This window comes from Bos taurus, chromosome 24 (genome assembly GCF_002263795.3).
Source record: "Bos taurus isolate L1 Dominette 01449 registration number 42190680 breed Hereford chromosome 24, ARS-UCD2.0, whole genome shotgun sequence".
Lineage (NCBI taxonomy): Eukaryota > Metazoa > Chordata > Mammalia > Artiodactyla > Bovidae > Bos > Bos taurus.
This window is the reverse complement of record NC_037351.1, coordinates 7479540-7501680: the sequence shown is the minus strand read 5'-3', so window position 1 is coordinate 7501680 and position 22141 is coordinate 7479540. Positions and strand designations below refer to the sequence as shown.

The 22141-nt window shown below is 41.2% G+C and overlaps 1 protein-coding gene across 1 annotated transcript in view; it reads left to right on the top strand.

The window, feature by feature from the left end:
- Nucleotides 1-22141, top strand: part of DOK6 (docking protein 6) — a 416940-nt gene that overhangs the window by 313806 nt on the left and 80993 nt on the right. The window contains exons 6-7 of the mRNA XM_002697666.6: nucleotides 4149-4287; nucleotides 19289-19406. Of these exons, the coding sequence (XP_002697712.1) occupies nucleotides 4149-4287; nucleotides 19289-19406 (257 nt within the window). The remainder of the gene's footprint in view (nucleotides 1-4148; nucleotides 4288-19288; nucleotides 19407-22141) is intronic.

The following is a 22141-nucleotide window of genomic DNA, read 5'->3' as shown; positions in this document are numbered from 1 at the left end:
CCTGTTACTGCAGGTATCTCTTGACTTCCTGCTTTTGCATTTCAGTCCCATATAATGAAAAAGACATCTTTTTCGGGTGTTAGTTCTAGAAGATCCTATAGGTCTTCATAGAACTGTTCAACTTCAGCTTCTTCAGCATTACTAGTTGGGGCATAAACTTGGATTACTGTGATATTGAATGGTTTCCCTTGGAAATGAACAGAAATCATTCAGTCATTTTTGAGATTGCACCCAAGTACTGCATTTCAGACTCTTTTGTTGACTATGTGGGCTACTCCTCTATCTTAATTCTTCCCAAGTTAAGGAAAGTGTTCTGTTATGCTTTTTGTTTATTTTGTCATACTTCTTCCTTTCTTTCAGGTCCATGGGTCACAGTCTTAAACTGCACAAATATCACTCCTAATTTTTCCTCTTATGTGTCCCAAATATCATCCCCCACTCCCTTGGATGACATGGTGACCTATGGAAAGAGTTCTATATGCTTTTCAAACTATAATGTGTGTGCAAAGCATATTGTCACAATGCAGGTTCTGATTGGCTTGTTCTTATCAAGCTTCATGAGCTGCTTGTATATTTTAGAGATTAATCTTTTGCCCACTGCTTCATTTGCAGATGTTTTCTCCCATTCTGAGGGCTGTCATCTTGTTTATGATTTCCTTTGCTGTACAAAAAGCTTTTAAGTTTAATTAGTTCCTATTTGTTTATTTTTGTTTTGTTTTCATTACTCTAGGAAGTGGATCATAAAAGATCTTTCTGTGGCTTATGTTAAAGAGTGTTTTTCTTGTGTTTTCCTCTAAGAGTTTTATAGTGTCCAGTCTTACATTTACATCTTTAATCCCATTTGAGTTTATTTTTGTGTATAGTGTTAGATACTGTTCTAATTTCAGTCTTTTACATGCAGCTGTCCAGATTTCCCAGCACCTCTTATTGAAGAGGCTCTCTTTTCTCCATTGTATCTTCTTGCATCCTTTGTCATAGCAATTATATTTCAATTAAAAAAAAAAAAGCAAAACAAAATAAAAATGTCAAAATGAACGTTCCACTTCAGCACTCTGAACAGCTCCCAGTGATGCTGATCCACGTTGAGGAGCAAGGCATCGGTCATCACAATGATTTCATGTCTCATCTTGTCCTCTCTAGCACTAGCTTGCTACCACAAAACTGTTTAGACATATAAGAAAAAGATCTTATCTGTTCCTTACCACTCCCAAGAGTAAATGTTTTAAATAGTAACTAGGAAAAACGTAAACTGTTTATTCCAACACTGCTGACAAAAGTCATAAATCTAAGCCAATTGTACTGAAGAAGTGTAATTTCAGCTTGGCTTTGGGTATCTATGTTGAGAAAACAGCATCTTCTACCCAAAAGTTCTCTGTTTTTTTTAAGCCAGTGTGTTCAAATTCCTGGTTTCTTGACCAATGGATGAAATTTTTATTTCAGAGTTTGGGGGCAAAAAAACACAATCCCTTCTGTATGCCTTCAGACATCCCCACTAGGCATAGTTAAGTCCCAGGAAGTGGCAAAGAGTTAGACCTGTGCATCTCAGTGACTGGGTATAAAATAATAATTTGTATCTTCATTATCCGATTTCCAAAGGCTAATAAGCAGTGTTTTTCCAGTGACAATGAACGAAACTCAACCTCAAACGAGATGGGCTCACCACTTATCAATGCTTTGCCTGCTCTTCCTGTTGGAGTTCTTTACTCCTCGGAATCAACAAAGAAAGCTCATTTGTTTCACTTTGTGAAAACTCTTCATTTTTCCCTCAGACTTTCCATTTCACGCTGTGTGAATTTTATTAAGATCTCTTTGACAGAAGCTAAGTGCTGGCTCTATGGGGCCCTAAGGGCTGGCAGTCGCAGCCTCTGTAATTTCTAAAGCCTCTTGAGACATTTATTTTCTACGGAAACTCCTCAGAGAATCACAGAGAAGAATCTAAAATCTCTTTGGTGCTGGAAGATGGGAGTTGGCCTCATGAGTATTTCATGCAAATCTTTTGGTGTTACAGCCTGAAAACAACAACACGGCAGTCCTGTTAATATCCAGTCTGAATGGGAACATCATAATGATACTCAGTGCCTCTTCCTGAAGGCCTCCAACTATTTTTAAAAGCTGGTTTAAAATATTAATTAATTTTTTTATTTTAGAATTCAGTTCAATTCAGTTTCTCAGTCGTGTCTGACTCTTTGAGACCCCATGAACCTCAGCACACTAGGCCTCCTGTCCATCACCAACTCCCGGAGTTTACCCAAACCCATGTCCATCGAGTCAGTGATGCCATCCAGCCATCTCATCCTCTGTCATCCCCTTTTCCTCCTGCCCCCAATCCTTCCCAGCATCAGGGTCTTTTCCAATGAGTCAGCTCTTCGCATCAGGTGGCCAAAGTATTGGAGTTTCAACATCAGTCCTTCCAAAGAACACCCAGGACTGATCTCCTTTAGGATAGACTGGTTGGATCTCCTTGCAGTCCAAGGGATTCTCAAGAGTCTTCTCCAACACCACAGTTCAAAAGCATCAATTCTTCGGCGCTCAGCCTTCTTCACAGTCCAACTCTCACATCCATACATGACCACAGGAAAAACCATAGCCTTGACTAGACGAAACTTTGTTGGCAAAGTAATGTCTCTGCTTTTGAATATGCTATCTAGGTTGGTCATAACTTTCCTTCCAAGGGGTAAGCGTCTTTTAATTTCATGGCTGCAGTCACCATCTGCAGTGATTTTGGAGCCCAAAAAAATAAAGTCGAATTAGTCTTGGTTAGTAAAATATATCCATAATCTTGCTGCTGAGAAACTGTCAGTGGTTTTATTCCAAGAAAAAATTGTTTTAAAGGTGCATGAGTGCTAAGCTGTTTCAGTCATGTCCTACTCTTTGCAACGCCAGGGACTGTAGCCTGCCAGGCTCCTCTCTCCATGTGATTTCCCAGCCAAGAATACTGGAGTGGGTTGCCATTTCCTCCTCCAGGGGATCTTCCTGACCCAGGGATCCAACTCGTGTCTCTTAAGTCTCCTGCATTGGCAAGTGGGTTCTTTACCACTAGCACCACCTAGGAAACCCCATTTTAAAAAGTACTCATAGTTAAATAATTGAAAAGGAATTTGTATTCTGATTTTTTTTTCCTCTTGAATTTACATTGTAAGAATTTTAGGCAGTTCCCTGGTGGCCAGGTGGTTAGGATCCTGTGCTTTCACTGCTGTGGTCCAGGTTGAATCTCTGGTTAGGGAACTGAGATCTCACAAGCCATGCGGCATGGCTGAAAGGAGAAAAAGAGTTTCAATGTTATGTGCTCTCAAAAATGACATGATAATAGCTTGTAATAGTCCATCAGATAAAAATATTATATTTAAACCAACAGATTCTCTATGGTGGATATTGAGATTAGTTTCATATTTTCTCTATGATGAAAATAATAATAACCAACATTTTTGAGCACTTAATACATGCTAAATGACACTAAAAATATTGTATCATCTCTTAACTGTCATAATGATCTTATGACATGTGTATTATAATTTTTTCCTGCTGGAGATTTTGAAAGGAGGGTTATCTTTCTCAAGGTCACACTGCTGGTAAGTGGCTGAGCCAAGGTTCAAACAAATGTTCCTACATCCATGTTGAATCTCCTCTCTTCCATGTTGTCTCTTAGTGTATACTGAGATTTACGTAAGGATTCTTCAGTTTGAATAAAAGCTTCAACCTATGTATGCAAGTCCTTAAAGTCTGCTTCTTGGTTCCTGCTGCAATGAGTATAAAATTGCAGATTTTTGTTCTTAACATTTCAAGAGCTATCAAGTCATAGGAGATAGTGCTATGATATCAATGTGAAGGTTCTTAACAGTTTGTTTTTATTCTTTAAATATTGGTAAGACATGCACTGTCATAACTGAAATTGCTTTTACACTGCTGTGAACACTTCATCTTTAAAATTCCAAATGTGCATGGATATTCACCCTTAGCTTCATCCTCGTGCACCATTTATAGATGCATCAGTTGGTTAGCCGGCTGGTTGGTTGGTTGGTTTGGTCCAGGATGAATCTGCTTCACTCATGTCTGTGTGGGTCAAGGCGGAGGGGGTTACAGGGCGAGGAGAACTGTTGCGCACTTGAGCACATGAAGACCCATCTGTTTCCCTGTCTCTGTCCTCACAGAATGTGTGACACAGGAGAAGGCCTGTTCACTTTTCAAACAAGGGAAGGAGAAATGATCTATCAGAAGGTCCATTCTGCGACACTGGCCATAGCTGAGCAGCATGAGAGATTAATGCTAGAAATGGAGCAGAAGGCCCGGGTAAGGCCCCTTCCTTGGTAACCTAACAGCTTGGAAATGAATGTCACTGAGCTCCAATGCACATCGTGTATATGTGGGTCCATTCAGGACAGCGCCTCAGTGTTCACTCCCACCCGTGGCGCTGAGAGCTTGTCCCAATTACCGAACCTCATCTCTCAAATATTCGATTCAGCTTATGACAAAAGAAGCTGTTTGTGGCCGCTGCAGGGAGCCATGCACTTTGTGTATGTACCTATGACCTGTTGCCATGGTTACCCAAAGAGGGATGGAGTGCTCAAAGAGTCAAACAGGGAGTGGTGCCGTCTGCATATCTCCACACATAGCCAGACAATCAGAGATGCGAATGTGGACCCACAAGAACAAGGAAAATAGGTTTCTACCAGAAAGCATTCAATTTTTCTTTCTCTCTTTGTATTTATTTTAGATTCTCTGAAACTTCTAGCTCTTTCTGTCCATGTTTCAGAGCCAATACTAAAATGTTTGCAGAAGGCACTTATACTGTTTACCAGGTATCTGTTATCCTGTCCTGGAACTATGCTGTACTTTTGAGGTGAAGCTTAGAAATAATTTCATAAAGAATCTGAAATAGCAAAATTTACAAGTATCTGAAAAACAATATAAGCTTTACTACTAACTTCTTTGAAAAGCAAACAAAAGAATTATTATTGGTCATTGATCATCAAAAGAGATCAATATTGTCTTACTGCAGAATTGATAGGGATGCATTAGAACCCATCTATGAAAAGACAAAAGTGGAGTTTTGAGAAATAGGTGGGTAACTACCCAGAAAAATACTCATAATTCTATTCCATTAAAAGACTATGGGGCTTTCTAGCTAGTATTATTTTATTTGGACTTTAAAAAATTTCAAATACATAATAACTTGAAATGTAAAATTATCTTTTAAATGTAAGAAAACAAAGTGGCTTAAGAAATGATTTTACATTATTCATAATACATTTCAAATTTTGTCAATACTACATATACATTTTTGTCTCTCTATCCAAGATATGGTTTAAAGAGCCTTCCTAATATCTAAGGGTGGCAAGTGCAAGTCACGCTTCCACTTGGCCTTCAGTGGGAGGTAAAAGAGTAGCAAGAACATAAAGAGGATTATTAATATGAGACTATGGGATTAATTGATGAAGCACCACCAGGAGGTTGGTAGGATTTAGTCTCTAGAAAGATTTAAGTTAAATTTAAATTATTTTAATAATTATCTAATTAATATGACATTTTTCTAATGGCTTAAATTTTGAGAAAAAAATGTAACTGCCAAATTTCAAATTATTTGAGTAGCTTGCATAATCATTTTCAGCCCATATTTATAATCTGCTAGTGATCATTTTCAGCTAAAATTAACAACTGTGAGGTCATTTGCTATTCATCAACAGGTGTAGTTCTTCTTTACTTCTGGTTGTTCTGAGCAGGCAAAATGCTCCTAAGTAGAGGCTCTTAGACAGTATTTTCACAAAGGAGAGTCCAAGCACTCTTCCAGGCAACCATAATTGTCTGCAGTAAGGACAGCACTCAGTGTACTGGCTTCCCATTCTGGTTCTCCTACTCATGGGCTGTGTAATCTTGAGCAGCTCATTTAACCTCTAAATGTCTCATTTTCCTCTGTCTGTAGAATGAGTATAGAATTGTTCTACTGATTTGGTTGTAATGAGGTATCTGTGCATTAATACATACAAAGTGCTGAGAACAGACCTGGCACACAGGAGGTACTGTGAAAGGTTCATTATTATGATGGTGATGTTGAGTAATTTCAAGATCTGCAGTGGTGGTGAAGACACGATATTTTTGTTCCCAGGAGAAGGCAATGGCACCCCACTCCAATATTCTTGCCTGGAAAATCCCATGGATGGAGGAGCCTGGTAGGCTGCAGTCCATGGGGTCGCTAAGAGTCAGACTCGACTGAGAGACGTCACTTTCACTTTTCACTTTCATGCATTGGAGAAGGAAATGGCAACCCACTCCAGTGTTCTTGCCTGGAGAATCCCAGGGATGGCAGAGCCTGGTGGGCTGCCGTCTATGGGGTCGCACAGAGTCGGACATGACTGCTGCGACTCAGCAGCAGCAGCAGCAGCTCAGTATATGTTCATCCCTTTCAAGCACACCTGTACCTTGTGCCAAAAGATTTGCAACACCAAATGTAATTCACCTTTGCCTTTGATGCGGTTGTACTTTGTCTTATCCTGTAACACTGACAAGCAAGGGGAGAGGAGGGAGGCTATTGCTCTGACAGGGATGGTACAGATGGAAGGTCCACTGACTGAGATCTCAGGCAGTGGAAACCAGGATCGGGGTACACCATAGATCTGGGTGCTCGAAGATGGAAGGGGAAGGGGACAGATATTAAAATAGCAGGCTCAGGGCATCTTTGATCATGCAGTGGCTTAAATCGGGTGAAAAAGTGTGACTACCAACTTTCAAATTATTTGAGAATGCAGGGAAAATTATTAAAGCTACGTATTTAAACCAATGGCACCTCTCGAATTTGTTTCTGTTTTATGGAGGTCATAATCTTAGATAAAACACTCCAAGTTCTTCTAAGTCTGTTGTCAAAAACAAAGGTGCTCTACTTTGCATGTGCAACATTTTCGGAAAGTTTTCATTGTTTCGGTGATAACAACCATTCATCAGAACACACATCTCAAAGGTGCTTGCGTGGCCCTGCCCGTGGAGGGTGAGTGTGGGCTGATTTCATCATCGACAAGACCTTAAAGGCCCTGAAATAATTTACTTTTGGATTTCAATGGATCTGTTACACACATACACATACAATACTACGCACACAAACACAAATAATGTAAAAGAAACTTGTTTTAATTTGCTTTGTATGTTCTTAAGCTTTACAAGTGCTATGAAATGTCCACAGGGACGTGATGAGAAGACATAAATGGAATTTTTAAAATACAGGTTTTCCCTTATACTTTATCAAAACTAAGAGAAGGAAGGGGGGATTATCCTCAGTCATTTCTAACTTCATAACAATGTAAGTGATTTAAAAGCAAAGAACCCCCTATAACAAAAGTTACAGTTTGTCCTTTAAAAACATAGTGTCTGGAATGCTCCTGTTCTCAGTCATTCTTGCTTCCTCGTCACCTGAAAAGCTCTGTGCACAATTTAAGGACAAACAGCATCGGTGCTGTTGAAATACGAGCAAGATAGCAAACCACAGGTAATGCCTAAAACACACCACGGGCAGGCTTAAAGGGGCTGCTGTCCAAAACTGTCACTTCTGTGGTCTTCCGAAGCTCCAGTGGATGGAGAAAAACAACAAAAGCCTCAAGTAGAATGTCCTTCCTAGAAAACAAATAGTTTTCTTTCTCTAAGATCTGTCATTTTACTTGATTTGTTACTAGAAATAAAAGAGAGTTAAAGTCACACATTTAACAAACTGGAAACTTTTACCGTTCCCCAAACAGTAAGCCTTTTGAACAGTAAGCATTTAAAAACAAATCATCTTATTTCCATTTTATAATGTAAGATGAAAAGAAATTTCTGGTGAGAAGGCAGCACTGTCTGCCTCTCCAGCCACCCCATTGGCAGGTACTAGGTCTAATGCCGCCTGCCTCAGAGGAGGGCAAAGGGAGAGGGGAGAACGAAGCTGGTTTCACGTACAACTGACTTAGACTCCGATTCAAAGTTAGTGTATTTGCCCTTCCAGATTTATACATGATCACAGATCTTACCCAAGTATTGACTGCTACCAGCCTATGAAATAGTTCTTATCTAAATAGCTCTATGACCAAGGAAATGCTATTCCATGGCATGAATTCCAAGCTGGGTATCTTTTCCACAGTTTAGTGTCTCTCAAGTCAGATGAGAGTTAACGGTTTAATTAGCAGCTCTGTTCTTCCCTAGTGCTCCATAAAATCATGTGTCTTTCTAATGATGGCATCCTGGAGTGTATAAAATACCATAATACTTGTCGTAAGTATTCTGAAGACTCTAAGCTGTTATTCCCAACTGTCACTAAATTACATCTTTCAGTTCCTTTCGAGTCCCTGTCTAACAAGGCGAGGAGTACCATGTGCCCATTTATAAATTTTGAAGAAATAGGAAAGCTTCCAGAATGGGACCTGTCCTGGGCAGTTTGGCTTTCTTTTGAGTGACAGCATTCTTCATACCCACATTTTATGTGAATCTCTATCAGCTATGGAGAAAAAAAAAAAAAACTAGTTCTCCCATACTGAAAAGGTGAAGAATTTGGAAGCAAAATAATCTTATGAGCTATAGACAGGAAAATGTTAACATTTTTTGCAATCTCTTTTCTAGGTTTAGTCATAGTAGGCTATGAAATTCTATAATGTGTGATTTATGATGGCAAATGGTATGTTACTACCAAAATATAGGAATATCTGCTTATGAATTCTTTCTTCAAAGTTCTATTCTTGACTCTCTTGCTCAGTATTATCAATTATTAACCAGCAGAAAAGAGCCTTCATTATTACTGACAATGACCAGTTCCCTGCTGGGAAAGGCTGTTTGCATTTTTGTGAAATTTGCTTTTACTGATTGGCTGACACTGATTAAACTAACACAAGCTCAGTTAGGACAAATTATTATAGTTGATAACTAACATGGGCCTGCGTTCCTGATGTTTCAAAACACTAAAGGAAAATTAGTTTCTAAACAAAAACAAAGAAAATACTAATTTATATCTGCAATAAATACACAAATGAGATGGAAATGACAGGAAGGCAGTATGTAATTTTTCTAATACATCATGCTGAGACATAGTGTGATGGTCAAAATTTTATTTAGATTGTGTGTTTTTGTTTTCTTTAGAAGTTGCTATGACTCTAGATGTCACTTCAAAAAATATATTATATATCATATATATGTATATAACATATAATCAACTTGATTACAATTGATAAGGTATAAGGAAAATTAATGTCTAACATTAAAAAGTTCAACTGTGTTTAAAAGACACAATTTTGTTTCTTTTATTTATATTGCTAGAATAGAACAATAGTAGAGAAATCTTGGAGAAGACAATGGCATCCCACTCCAGTACTTTTGCCTAGAAAATCCCGTGCACAGAGGAGCCTGGTAGGCTGCAGTCCATGGGGTCGCTAGAGTGGGACACAACTGAAGCGACTTAGCAGCAGCAGCAGCAGAGAAATCTACAAATATCGTTCTTTTTTCATTTCTTTAAACGATAGTACTCTTACTTATTCAGAGGCATACAATCTGCTCTTGGCAATTAAGGAGTGGTGTTGTTGTTTCATCACTGAGTCATGTCCAACTCTTTTCGAGCCTGGGGACTGTAGCCCACCAGGCTCCTCTTGTCCACGGGATTCTCCAAGCAAGAATACTGGAGTGGGTTGCCATTTCCTTCTCCAGATCTTTGCAACCCAGGGATCGAACCCAAGTCTCCTGATTGACAGGCAGATTCTTTACCAGTGAGCCACCAGGAAAGCTGAATTACAAGAGTAATTTCCTTAAAAGAGGAAAAAAAAAAAAAAAACAGATTTCAAAAGTCAGTCAAAATGACTCAGCATACAGACATATATGACATATATGCATACAACCCAAAGAATCAGACGAAGTCCTCTTTGAGACAATGCTATAAAATGGGTATGGGGGAGTAGGCCAGTAGGGACAAACTAAAATCTAAGAAATTGATGTAAGAATTTCATGAGAAGATCTTTAAGGCTACATTTAAAGAATGTGAGCGTAGTTGTCAATCCCTGGATGCACACACACTATGTGGAAGCTGCACAGCATGGTTGGTAACCAGGGAGACTCTAGGGAAAGACCAGCAGAGCTGTGTGACCTCCTGCAAGTCACTTACCTTCTCTGTGCCTTGGCTCAGTTTCATTTCAGTTCAGTTCATTTCAGTCACTCAGTCATGTCTGACTCTTTGCAACCCCATGAATCGCAGCATGCCAGGCCTCCCTGTCCATCACCAACTCCCAGAGTTCACTCAAACTCACGTCCATCGAGTCAGTGATGCCATACAGCCATCTCATCCTCTGTCATCCCCTTCTCCTCCTGCCCCCAATCCCTCCCAGCATCAGAGTCTTTTCCAATGAGTCAACTCTTCACATGAGGTGGCCAAAGTACTGGAGTTTCAGCTTTAGCATCATTCCTTCCAAACAACACCCAGGGCTGATCTCCTTTAGAATGGACTGGTTGGATCTCCTTGCAGTCCAAGGGACTCTCAAGAGTCTTCGCCAACACCACAGTTCAAAAGCATCAATTCTTCGGCACTCAGCTTTCTTCACAGTCCAGCTCTCGCATCCATACATGACCACTGGAAAAACCATAGCCTTGACTAGACAGACCTTTGTTGACAAAGTAATGTCTCTGTTTTTCAATATGCTATCTAGGTTGGTCACAACTTTCCTTCCAAGGAGTAAGCGTCTTTTAATTTCATGGCTGCAATCACCATCTGCAGTGATTTTGGAGCCCAAAAAGATAAAGCCTGACACTGTTTCCACTGTTTCCCCATCTATTTGCCATGAAGTGATGGGACCAGATGCCATGATCTTTGTTTTCTGAATGTTGAGCTTTAAGCCAACTTTTTCACTCTCTTCTTTCACTTCCATCAAGAGGCTTTTTAGTTCCTCTTCACTTTCTGCCATAAGGATGGTGTCATCTGCATATCTGAGGTTATTGATATTTCTCCCGGCAATCTTGATTCCAGCTTGGGCTTCTTCCAGCCCAGCATTTCTCATGATGTACTCTGCATATAAGTTAAATAAGCAGGGTGACAATATACAGCCTTGACGTACTCCTTTTCCTATTTTGAACCAGTCTGTTGTTCCATGCCCAGTTCTAACTGTTGCTTCCTGACCTGCATACAGGTTTCTCGGGAGGCAAGTCAGGTGGTCTGGTATTCCCATCTCTTTCAGAATTTTCCACAGTTTATTATGATCCACACAGTCAAAGACTTTGGCATAGTCAATAAAGCAGAAATAGATGTTTTTCTGGAACTCTCTTGCTTTTTCGATAATACAGTGGATGTTGGCAATTTGATGTCTGGTTCCTCTTTCTTTTCTAAATCCAGCTTAAACATCTGGAAGTTCACGGTTCACGTATTGCTGAAGCCTGGCTTGGAGAATTTTGAGCATTACTTTACTAGCGTGTGAGATGAGTGCAATTGTACGGTAGTTTGAGCATTCTTTGGCATTGCCTTTCTTTGGGATTGGAATGAAAACTGACCTTTTCCAGTCCTGTGGCCACTGCTGAGTTTTCCAAATTTGCTGGCATATTGAGTGCAGCACTTTCACAGCATCATCTTTCAGGATTTGAAAGAGCTCCACTGGAATTCCATCACCTCCACTAGCTTTGTTCATAGTGATGCTTTCTAAGGCCCACTTGACTTCACATTCCAGGATGTCTGGCTCTAGGTGAGTGATCATACCATCGTGATTATCTTGGTCGTGAAGATCTTTTTTGTACAGTTCTTCTGTGTATTCTTGCCACCTCTTCTTAATATCTTCTGCTTCTGTTAGGTCCATTCCATTTCTGTCCCTTATAGAGCCCATCTTTGCATGAAATGTTCCCTTGGTATCTCTAATTTTCTTGAAGAGATCTCTAGTCTTTCCCATTCTGTTGTTTTCCTCTATTTCTTTGCATTGATTGCTGAGGAAGCCTTTCTTATCTCTTCTTGCTATTCTTCACTGAATATATTCTTGATTGAATATATTCAATATATATTCAAATAATATAATTTAATTGAATATATTCAAAGTACCCACTCTGATGGCTCTGAGGTTAAAGCATCTGCCTGTAATGCAGGAGACTTGGGTTCGATCCCTGGGTTAGTAAGATCCTCTGGAGAAGGAAATGGCAGCCCACTCCAGTATTCTTGCCTGGAGAATTCCATGGATGGAGGAGCCTGGGGGGCTGCAGTCCACGGGGTCACAAAGAGTCGGACACGACTGAGCGACTTCACTCACTCACTCACTCACTGCATTTCGGACTCTTTTGTTGACCATGATGGCTAGTCCATTTCTTCTAAGGGATTTCTGCCTGCAGTAGTAGATATAATGGTCATCTGAGTTAAATTCACCCATTCCCATCCATTTTAGTTCGCTGATTCCTAGAATGTTGATGTTTACTCTTGCCATCTCCTGTTTGACCACTTCCAATTTACCTTGATTCATGGACCTAACACTCCGGGTTCCTATGCAATATTGCTCTTTACAGCATCAGACCTTGCTTCCATTACCAGTCACATTCACAACTGGGTATTGTTTTTGCTTTGGCTCCATCCCTTCATTCTTTCTGGAGTTATTTCTCCACTGATCTCCAGTAGCATATTGGGCACCTGCTGACCTGGGGAGTTCCTCTTTCAGTATCGTATCATTTGCCTTTTCATACTGTTCATGGGGTTCTCAAGGCAAGAATACTGAAGTAGTTTGCCATTCCCTTCCCCAGTGGACCACATTCTGTCAGACCTCTCCACCATGACTCACCCGTCTTGGGTGGCCCCACAGGGCATGGCTTAGTTTCATTGAGTTAGACAAGGCTGTGGTCCTAGTGTGATTAGATTGACTAGTTTTCTGTGATTATGGTTTCAGTGTGTCTGCCCTCTGATTCCCTCTTTCAACACCTACCGTCTTACTTGGGTTTCTCTTACCTTGGATGAGGGGTGTCTCCTCATCGCTGCCCGTCCTGACCTTGAACGTGTAGTAGCTCCTCTAGGCTCTCCTGTGCCTTGGCTACCTCTTCTTAAAAGAAGGAAGGAGGAGCAATAATATCCACTTCAGAGGGTTAGACTACCACCTGGTCTTTAGTGAAAGCTCAATAATTATGAGGTAATTCATAACATGGCAAAAGGAAAACCTTTCATTTTAAATGGGTAAAATTTTATAACCACCACTAAAGTTCATCCCAGAATTCACTGTATGCATACACTGGAAATTAATTACATACACATATTACAGCCTCTATATACGTCAAAATCAAATGACAGCAAAACTTTTATTTAAAACACCTATGAAATTTAATGTTTAATTAATGTTTTAATTTAATTTATTCATCATATTCCTTAGATTCAAAGGGTAGCTCTGTAAATGTATCTGCTTGCAGATGATAGATAGATAAAGAATATATATTCTTAAAATCATTACTGAGACTTCCCTGGTGGGCCTGAGATTAAGACTGGGCGCTCCCACTGCAGGAGCACGGATCCCATCCCTGTTGGGGAACTAAGATCTCATGTGCTGCATGGCATGGCCTAAAGATAAACAGATAAAATAAAACACAACAACAAAATGCCATAAAAAAAAAAAAAAGGAGGCAGAAGATGCAAGCTGATAAACATTAAAAAAAAAAAGAACTTTAATGAGTACAGGTTAGAGTGGCATTCAAAGTATTTATGTAGATGTTTGTAATAATTTCTGATGTTACTCCAAAGTCCAGCTTTTTTTCACATTCTGTGAAAGTATTTTGGTCAATATGCAGTTTAAAATATGTACTGATGACATCTATTTTGTTTCAAGTTAATGAAAATACTATCTCACAAAGTCCAATTTTAAACGTCACCTAACAACTTCCAATACATGACCATAGAAACTACATTTTATTTGTGAGCATTTATACTCAGCAAGGTATATTCTATTTTTTCCCCATTTATGTTGAATAAAATGGAAGATTAAGAGTGTCCCCTATTGAGAATTAAGTCAAGTCTGTGAGAAACCAATCATCCATAAACTTTCCAACTTCAGAGGACTGTCTGAACGAATCCTAACAGTTCCAAGCTTGGCTGGCGTATGGTCTCCTGGGCTTCGATTTCTGTGCAGCTTTCGAGTTTCATGAGCTCTTTTCCAAGAACAAATAAAACTAACTGTTCTTGAGGGAGTGCCCTGGTGTTGAGCTTTTCCTTATGAAGCAGCGTGTTTTTTTCTTATGCTGACCTGCATGTCCCATGTCACATGAACACTCTGCCCCACCACCTGGATATCTTCTGTGCATCTCATCTACAGGGTTTCCGCACCCATTCCCCTTGTCTCAGACAAACCAGGCCCTGGTCTGCATATCTGCCCATGTGAGGCATGTTTTAACTCTCTTCATCATACAGAGAAGCTGTGTCTTTTTGAAGACTGGTTTTCTCGGGGTACATGCCCAGTAGTGGGATTACTGGGTCATATGGTAGCTTTATTCCTAGTATTTTAAGGATCCTCCAGAGTGGCTGTATCAATTTCCATTCCTACCAACTGTGCAAGATGGTTTTCCCTTTATCTCCACACCCTTCCCAGCATGTATTGTTTGTCATTTTTTGATGATGACCATTTTCATGGGTGTGAGGTGATACCTCACTGTAGTTTTGATTTGCAGTTCTCGAATAATGAGCGATGTTGAGCATCTTTTTTTATGTATGTTGGCCATCTGTATGTCTTTGTTGGAGAAATGTCTGTTTAGGTCTTACACCCATTTTTTGATTGGGTTATGTGTTTCTGATAAGCTGCATGTCTATGGACTTACAAATAGAGCAGGGGAAGGAGAGGGTAGAATGAGTTTTTTTACTTCTATTGAGCTCTTAGATCGGTCGTCTTTTCTGAGCACTTTGGACATGAGTGTGCTTTTCATACTAAAAGCATCATCTTATAAGATATTCACAACACTGAAGGCACATTATATTAATGTGTCTTATCTTTAATTTAGAGATAAAGAAAAATTGAATCTTGGGGGAAAAAAAAAGTTTACATACCTTGCCTGAAATCAAATGGCTAGGCAACTGTGGTGTTGATCTTTGATAACAAGTTGTGGACCACAAAGCCAGTAGACTTAGCTCTGTGACTCTGCTGCACAAATCATGGTCTTCTATTTTTGAACATAGGAGAGAGGTACTAACATTCCTACCTCAGTCCAGTGGAATTGACCCAACTGGTGTAATTCTCATCTTACCTGCTTTTTGAATAGGAAGTTTCCAATCAATAATTTTACAATGAACTGTGGTAAAGAGGGCAGGACGTCATGGGCTCCAAGCCCCAGGGGCATCGCCCACTGGCTGGCACCGTGAACAAGTCCCATGACCTTCCAGAGCCCCATTTCCCTTATCTATAAAAGTCAGATGGCACATTTGTTGATAATTTATGTGGAGATAACCTGTGAAACCAATTTGCATAGGTCAAGGCACATAGAGAATGACTCCTAACTGCTCGTCTATAAATGGTGACTTTCTTCTCTCCCAATCACATAGATTTGTGTCTCGAGTCCTAATATGATTTTTTAAGTTCAAGGCAATAATTAGAGAGAGTCAGCACAAAAGGAAAATTGATTTTTAACAGTTTTTTAAAAAAATACACATAAATTTTATGTAGGTGAACACAAATAAACATTAAGTTTTATCACAAGGGCCAGAAGGGTCCCAGAACAGTGAAGGGAAATTGCAGGAGGCAGTGGCGTAAGCTGGATAATATTGTTAGTAAAATGGGAAGAGGTGCTGGGAGCCTGTACGTTCACAAAAATCACATCAGTGGTCAGGCCCTTCCTGCTGCTTCTTGGCAGCAAAGATCCTCTCAAAGCACAAGGCTGTGTTGTCACATGTTGTCATTCGTGCAGGAGGAAGCTCGCCTTCCCAGGAGAGATCAGCATGTAAATAGGATAAAGAGCAGTGGACTCAGAAGTCTGGAGAACTGTTTTCTGTTGTGGGTTCTGCATGCAGGATTTTACCTCAAGCAAATCCCTGAATTCTCCTGGACTTGGATTTTCCAGTCCAGGAAAATGGTTGGATTTCTGGGAATCAAACCTCGATTTACATGGCCTGGGACACAGTGAGCCGGGGCTTCCTCAGCCCATGGCAGCCTCAGAGCAGTGATGCTCACCTGGTGACTCAGAACAAAGGAGGCAAGAAGAGGCTGCCTTCAGGGTCTTAAAGGGCATGCTGGAAACAGACAGTGTCACAGGACCAGACCTTATCAGTCAGAGCAGTCGCCAGCCAGCCCAGGCATAAGATTGGAACCTAGAAGCCCCGTTTCTGAATGCAGGCTTTCCAATAATATGCACTGGTCTTCAGTCCTCCCCTGCCCTTCTGCAACCCAGACATTTTGGCTTCTCCCTAACAGCCCAGGTGGCGTTAGTGGTAAAGAACCCGCCTGTCACTGCAGGAGACTTAAGAAACAGGGGTTCAATCTCTGGGTTGGGAAGATGCCCTGGAGAAGCACATGGCAGCCCATTCTAGTATTCTTGCCTTGAGAATCCCATGGATGGAGGAGCCTGGCGGGTATAGTCCACGGGGTCCCAAAAGAGTCGGACACGGCTGAGGGACTAACACTTTCACTTTCAAGTGCTTCAGTCGTATCCGACTCTGCAACCCCATGGACTGTGACCCGCCAGGCTCCTCTGTCCATGGGATTCTCCAGGCATGAATACTGGAGTGGGTTGCCATTCCCTTCTCCAGGGGATCTTCCCAACCCAGGGATCGAACCCGGGTCTCCCACATGGCAGCTGCTTCAAATTCTTTACCATTTGAGTCACCAGGGAAGCCCATGGGGTCGCAAAGAGTCGGACACGACTGAAGGGACTTAGCACGGCACTTACACCCCCTGTCTACCAACCGTGGGGTGTCAGTGTGTTAGTATACCCATTTCATAATAAAAAAGAAAAATTTTGAAATAGAGCAAATTTTGAAAAATTGGCTGCAGTGTTGCTATGTTTGGAACCATCCTTTAAAAAAAAGAAAAAGACCTTCAAGAGAGTTAGACTCTCAGATTCACCAAGTAGGGCACTTCTGTGGCAAGATACAGCAGTTCTAGAAATGCCTCCCTACTAAAAAGTGAAATCAAACAAATACGTTCCAATCCTATGGCTTCATCTTTAGTTAAAATTTAAAACCCTCCTAGTTTTATGTAGCTTTAAGGCCCTATTATTAACATCATATCAGGGACCCTGGACGGCACCTTCTTGGAAGGGCAGCAACTCTGGATGCAGACATACGAGCCGCACGGGGCAGGGTCCCCCACCAGCGAGCAAATGAGACTCCAAGGTGACCTTATGACTCCCAGTTTTGCCAGGAGTCAGTCACTAAATAAAGGGGACATGTGCCGTGTTATTAATTAGAGGATCACCCATTGTCAGAAAGTGCACATTGGCTCAGATTACATCAGAGAAATGTGCACCAAGGCCAAACAAAACCATTTCTAGGACTTCTAAAGAAAATACTGTGAATCAATAACAATGAATTTCTTCTTAAAAATGCAATATAAAGTATCATTCTCTTTGAAATAATCATGTGTCTGAGCATCACTTGATGTGATGTTGTGTGGATCTCTGTCGCTAACCTGAAGTTTATCTTTCAAATAAGAAAAGAAACCACCCCTTTGAGGAGGGCAGGGCAACCCACTCCAGTATTCTTGCCTGGAAAATCACATGGACAGAGGAGCCTGGTGGGCTACAGTCCATGGGGTCACAAAGAGTCAGATACGACTGAAGCAACTGAGCACCCAGGCAGGCACCACCCTTGTATCACAGAACTTCTCAGGGAAAGCACTTTTTCTATTGAAAGAGTGAGGAATAAGGTCTGTTTGAGGAAGGAGCCATCGGGCGAGGCTGGGAGCGGGTGTCAGGAACAACGTACAATGCTGTGTGGTCAGGCCCCTCAGCATGGCTGTCCTCTTGCTCTCTGTCCGTCCCCTGCCTGGCTGGTGTCTGCTTCACCTACAACCTGCTCGCATAACTGACCTGCCTAAGCACTTGCCCCAGGCCCCGTGCTAAGTCACTTCAGTTTTGTCCGACCCTTTGTGACCCTATGGAGGGTGGAAATTCACCAGGGAAGAATACTGGAGTGGGTTACCATGCCCTCCAGGGAATCTTCCCAATCCAGGGATGGAACCTGAGTCTCCTGCCTTGGCAGATGGGTTCTTTACCACTAGAGTCAACTGGGACACTCCCCCCAGCGGCCCCCCCCCCCCGCCCCGTGCTTGCTCTAATCAAAGGGGTGCTAAGAAGCCTCTGGAGCCTCTGCTGGTTGCCCTGGTAACTAACGAGCCCTCCTGACATCCATCCCACTGTAACTGGCGACCTCCGCCCCCTCCCCAGCAAACACTGCTGCTGTGTTCACCACACACGGTGGGGCCTCGCTCCAGGACCTTGCTTCCAGCATGTGAGCTTCCCCATCCATTAAACCAGGGCCCCCCAACCTCTGGGATCAAATGCCTGATGCTCTGAGATGGAGCTGTCGTAATAACTATAGAAATAAAGTGCACAATAAATGTATTTGAACCATCCCCAAACCATCCGCCCCACCCCATCTGTGGGAAAATTCTCTTCCAGGAAATTGGTCCTGGTGCCAAAAAGGTTGGGGACCGTGGCCTTTAAACCACTGATGTCTCTGACTCCGGGCTCTTTCTTCAGCCTAGAATAGCTCTGGGGGTGCAGCCCAACAGACACTCAAACGGGTGAAAAGGAAATGCTGTCTTGCGTTTGCCGCTATTTTGGGCACCTGTTTCTGACAGGGGTTGCACCTCCATTTGTTGAGTTATTTTACAGTCCAGTAAACTGTAGAGCGCTGATAGTCATGCCGGTAGTTCTTGCTTATAGAAATGCAGATAAACTTGTCTGGTGGAATAGAATGGATCATCACTGTGGTTCTTCACCCGCGTTCCTGACAGACTGTAAGCTCCTTGAATTCTTGGAATCGGTCTTTCATCTTTTCATTCCTTTCTGAATTAATGAGATTAATTGTTTACAAGTGTTCATTTCATCTTTTTTTAAGTCACGACTTTCCTTACTTAAAAATGATGATCTTGGGACTTCCCTGGCGATCCAGTGGTTAGGACTCAGCGTTTTCACTGCGGTGGCCCCAGATTCAATCCCCGGTCAGGGAACTAAGATCCTTCAAGCCCGCCCAGCGCAGCCCCTCCCCCCACTCCCCCCCCCCCCGCAAAAGTGATATCTTGAAACAGCATGTTATGCAGGAACCTGTAACAGAGTCTATTATATGTCACTCATGTTTAACCCTGAACTTTTTCAAGAGCCGATTTCAATTGAATATTTTAAGTAAAGCCTGAGACACAGTTTCTTTTTCTTTTAGCTTCAGACAAGCTTGACGGAACCCATGACGTTATCCAAATCGATCTCTCTTCCTCGCAGTGCCTACTGGCACCACATCACCCGGCAGAGCAGCGTTGGAGAAATCTACAGTTTGCAAGGCAAGTGGGCTTCCTGGGGGTGAAACCAGGAGCCACGAAGTTTGCTTTGTATTTGCCCTGCTTGCTTCTCCTCCATTTCCATTTATCTGCTGTCCCCAGCCACAGTGGGAGCTCTGAGACTTACCGTGGCTTTTCTAAAGTTATTATTTCATAGACTCACGGTAAAAATTATCCCAAAGCTAACCAAGGGCCGAGGAGCCGCTTTGGCGAAGGAGTTGGACTGAAAAAATGATACAAAACATTGTCAGAAGCTAAAAGTGGCTACTAGCAGGATCTGTTTCCTGCTGAGTCTTACAAAGGGTTTCCCTCTTAGCATCTTTTTGCCATAAGAGGGTTGACTCTCTGTTCAGGAGGCTGACTACTGGCTCCGTCATGAAATGCTCCATGAACTCTCATAGTTTTAAGGTTTAGCCGAATCCTTGACATGGAAACCATTTGGGAGGGAGCAGGGCAGGAGGAGAGGAGCGTAAGTCCGTTGCTTCTGTATTTTTCCTAATGGTAAATGGTTGACTGACTGCATAGACATGGCTTAGCAGATGAATCAGATCAACAGTGTATTAATAAATATATTTTTTATAATTATAACAGTATAATAATAAATAACAGAAGGTATTTAATCAATAACAGCAGAACTCTGCTTCCACGGTTCTCTTCCTGTTTCTTCCCTTCTGTCTTTAATGCATTAAACTTATCCTTCAAATAAAATATTCAGCTGCAAGAAACTAATAACTGACCAAGACAGGAGGAAGCGCGAACTAGGGAAAATAAGGCTTAAAACAAAACCAAACACACACAACTGAAAGCTCTCATCAGACAAACCTTTTTTTTGAGCACAAGAGGCTTGAATGTAGGAGCTACCCAGTAAATATCAGGTGAAGGAATGACCGTTATAACCTTCAGCGTAATTAGGCACTCAGAATATTCTTCTTTTTATGCATTAACTTTTGCTCATATTAACAACACTAAATGTTTTGAGAGGAAAAAAAAATGGTAGCAAGCAACCTGAAATAGTGTTATTTTTTAAGCAATATTTGCTTGCCAGAGTTTCAAACCTAGGATAATGAGATTCAATGAGTGGGGATGAATGATTAAGATACATTCTGCAGGAAAAAGCAGAACCATTTTAGTCATTTATGGAAGATAATTGCATTTGATATTTTCAATGAACTGTCTTACCACCAACTTGACTACTGTATTTAACAGGTCGTGATTATTTTTTGTACTATGTATTTGTATGAGAAGATCTTTAATAGGATAAGGATTAGAGGACTGGGAAAGGGAGGGGAAACTGCTTTGACAGTTCATGAATCAGAGAAGACATGCTTCTCATTCCGTTGGTTCCCTCCAGAAATGCCAGCACTACACACTTAAATTGCCAGAGTCGTGATCTTGTAAAATCCATCTTGCTTGTTCCTGTGGTTAGAAATAACTAGAAAATATGCTTTTAATATAAAGTTATTTTTATTTAAATGTAATCATATATCTGTAAATATTCAATAGAAGAAAGCTAAAAGTATGGAATATTCAAAGAAAATAAAAACAATTAAATTTCTAAGCTACTACAAATAAGTTGTAGAAATACTACTACAAATAAGTTGGAAATGGGTTGGAACAACTCTACTGATAACTTTGGGTTCTAACAAGGTTTTGGTCTATAATTCCAGCAAATAAAAGAATGTGGTTTTCATGGTAACATAGAAAACTTTTCTCTGAAGGTAGTATTAAGATTTAGGTGGATAACTTCCAAAATAATGTCATAAGCGCCCAACAAAAAATACCAAAAGGCAGTGAAATTGCTGAAAACATTGCAATGAGACTTGTTGGAGGACAGCGGTGATTTACACAATAAAACAGAATCAATAAGTGATTAGATACTCTATGATTTATCTCACTAATATTTCCAGTTAAGGGTTTCAAATGCCTTATTAGTTATGATCTATTTAGATGATTGTGTTGGGGAGGAAAAAATGTACTTTCTACCCTTCAGGGTTCTTTGGCTGGTCTAATAATTAAATTGATGTGAAATTAACAGGAGAAAAATAAATGTAATGGTATACATTAGGGATTCCCATGAGACCCAAAGCCAAGAATGGTGGCTGAGGCTTATACGGTGTTCTAAGCTAAGGGAAGGGACAGGGCCTAGGGCTTCCAAGGGCAGAGGCGGGTGGCAGGACACAGGCGACAAGAACAGCAGGTGTTTGGTAATTAGATGTTTGCTCTGCCACACAGATTGGTCCTTCTGATAAAAGTTATCTCTGGTAACAGCTCTGCATCTGAGCCAGGCGCTCAGTCTGGATTCTTTTAGGCAATTAAGCGGGAGGTTAAAAACTCTTCCTGAGTCTTCTGGGCCTTGATTGTCTTTGGCTCAAAATAATCCACTTGCCAAAGTGGCACGTTTTGGAGAGGCTCGTTCTGAACTCCTTCACTCTCAATGTCACATTCTTCTCTGGTTGTTGTTTGTGGCTAACAAAAAAAAAAAAAAATGCATTGATGAAGGTAATTACTGTAAATCAGATAACTATAGAATGCATTCAATGCAGAGTACAGTTCACTCTGCTGGGCATTTATTTTTGTGTTGCATACCTCTTGCCTGTGTGTTCAGTTGTGTCCAACTCTGCAACATCATGGACTGTAACCCACCAGGCTTCTCTGTCCATGGAGTTTTCCAGGCAAAAATATTGTGGAATGAGTTGCCATTTCCTTCTCATCCACCACCTCAGGAAGTGGATCTTCCT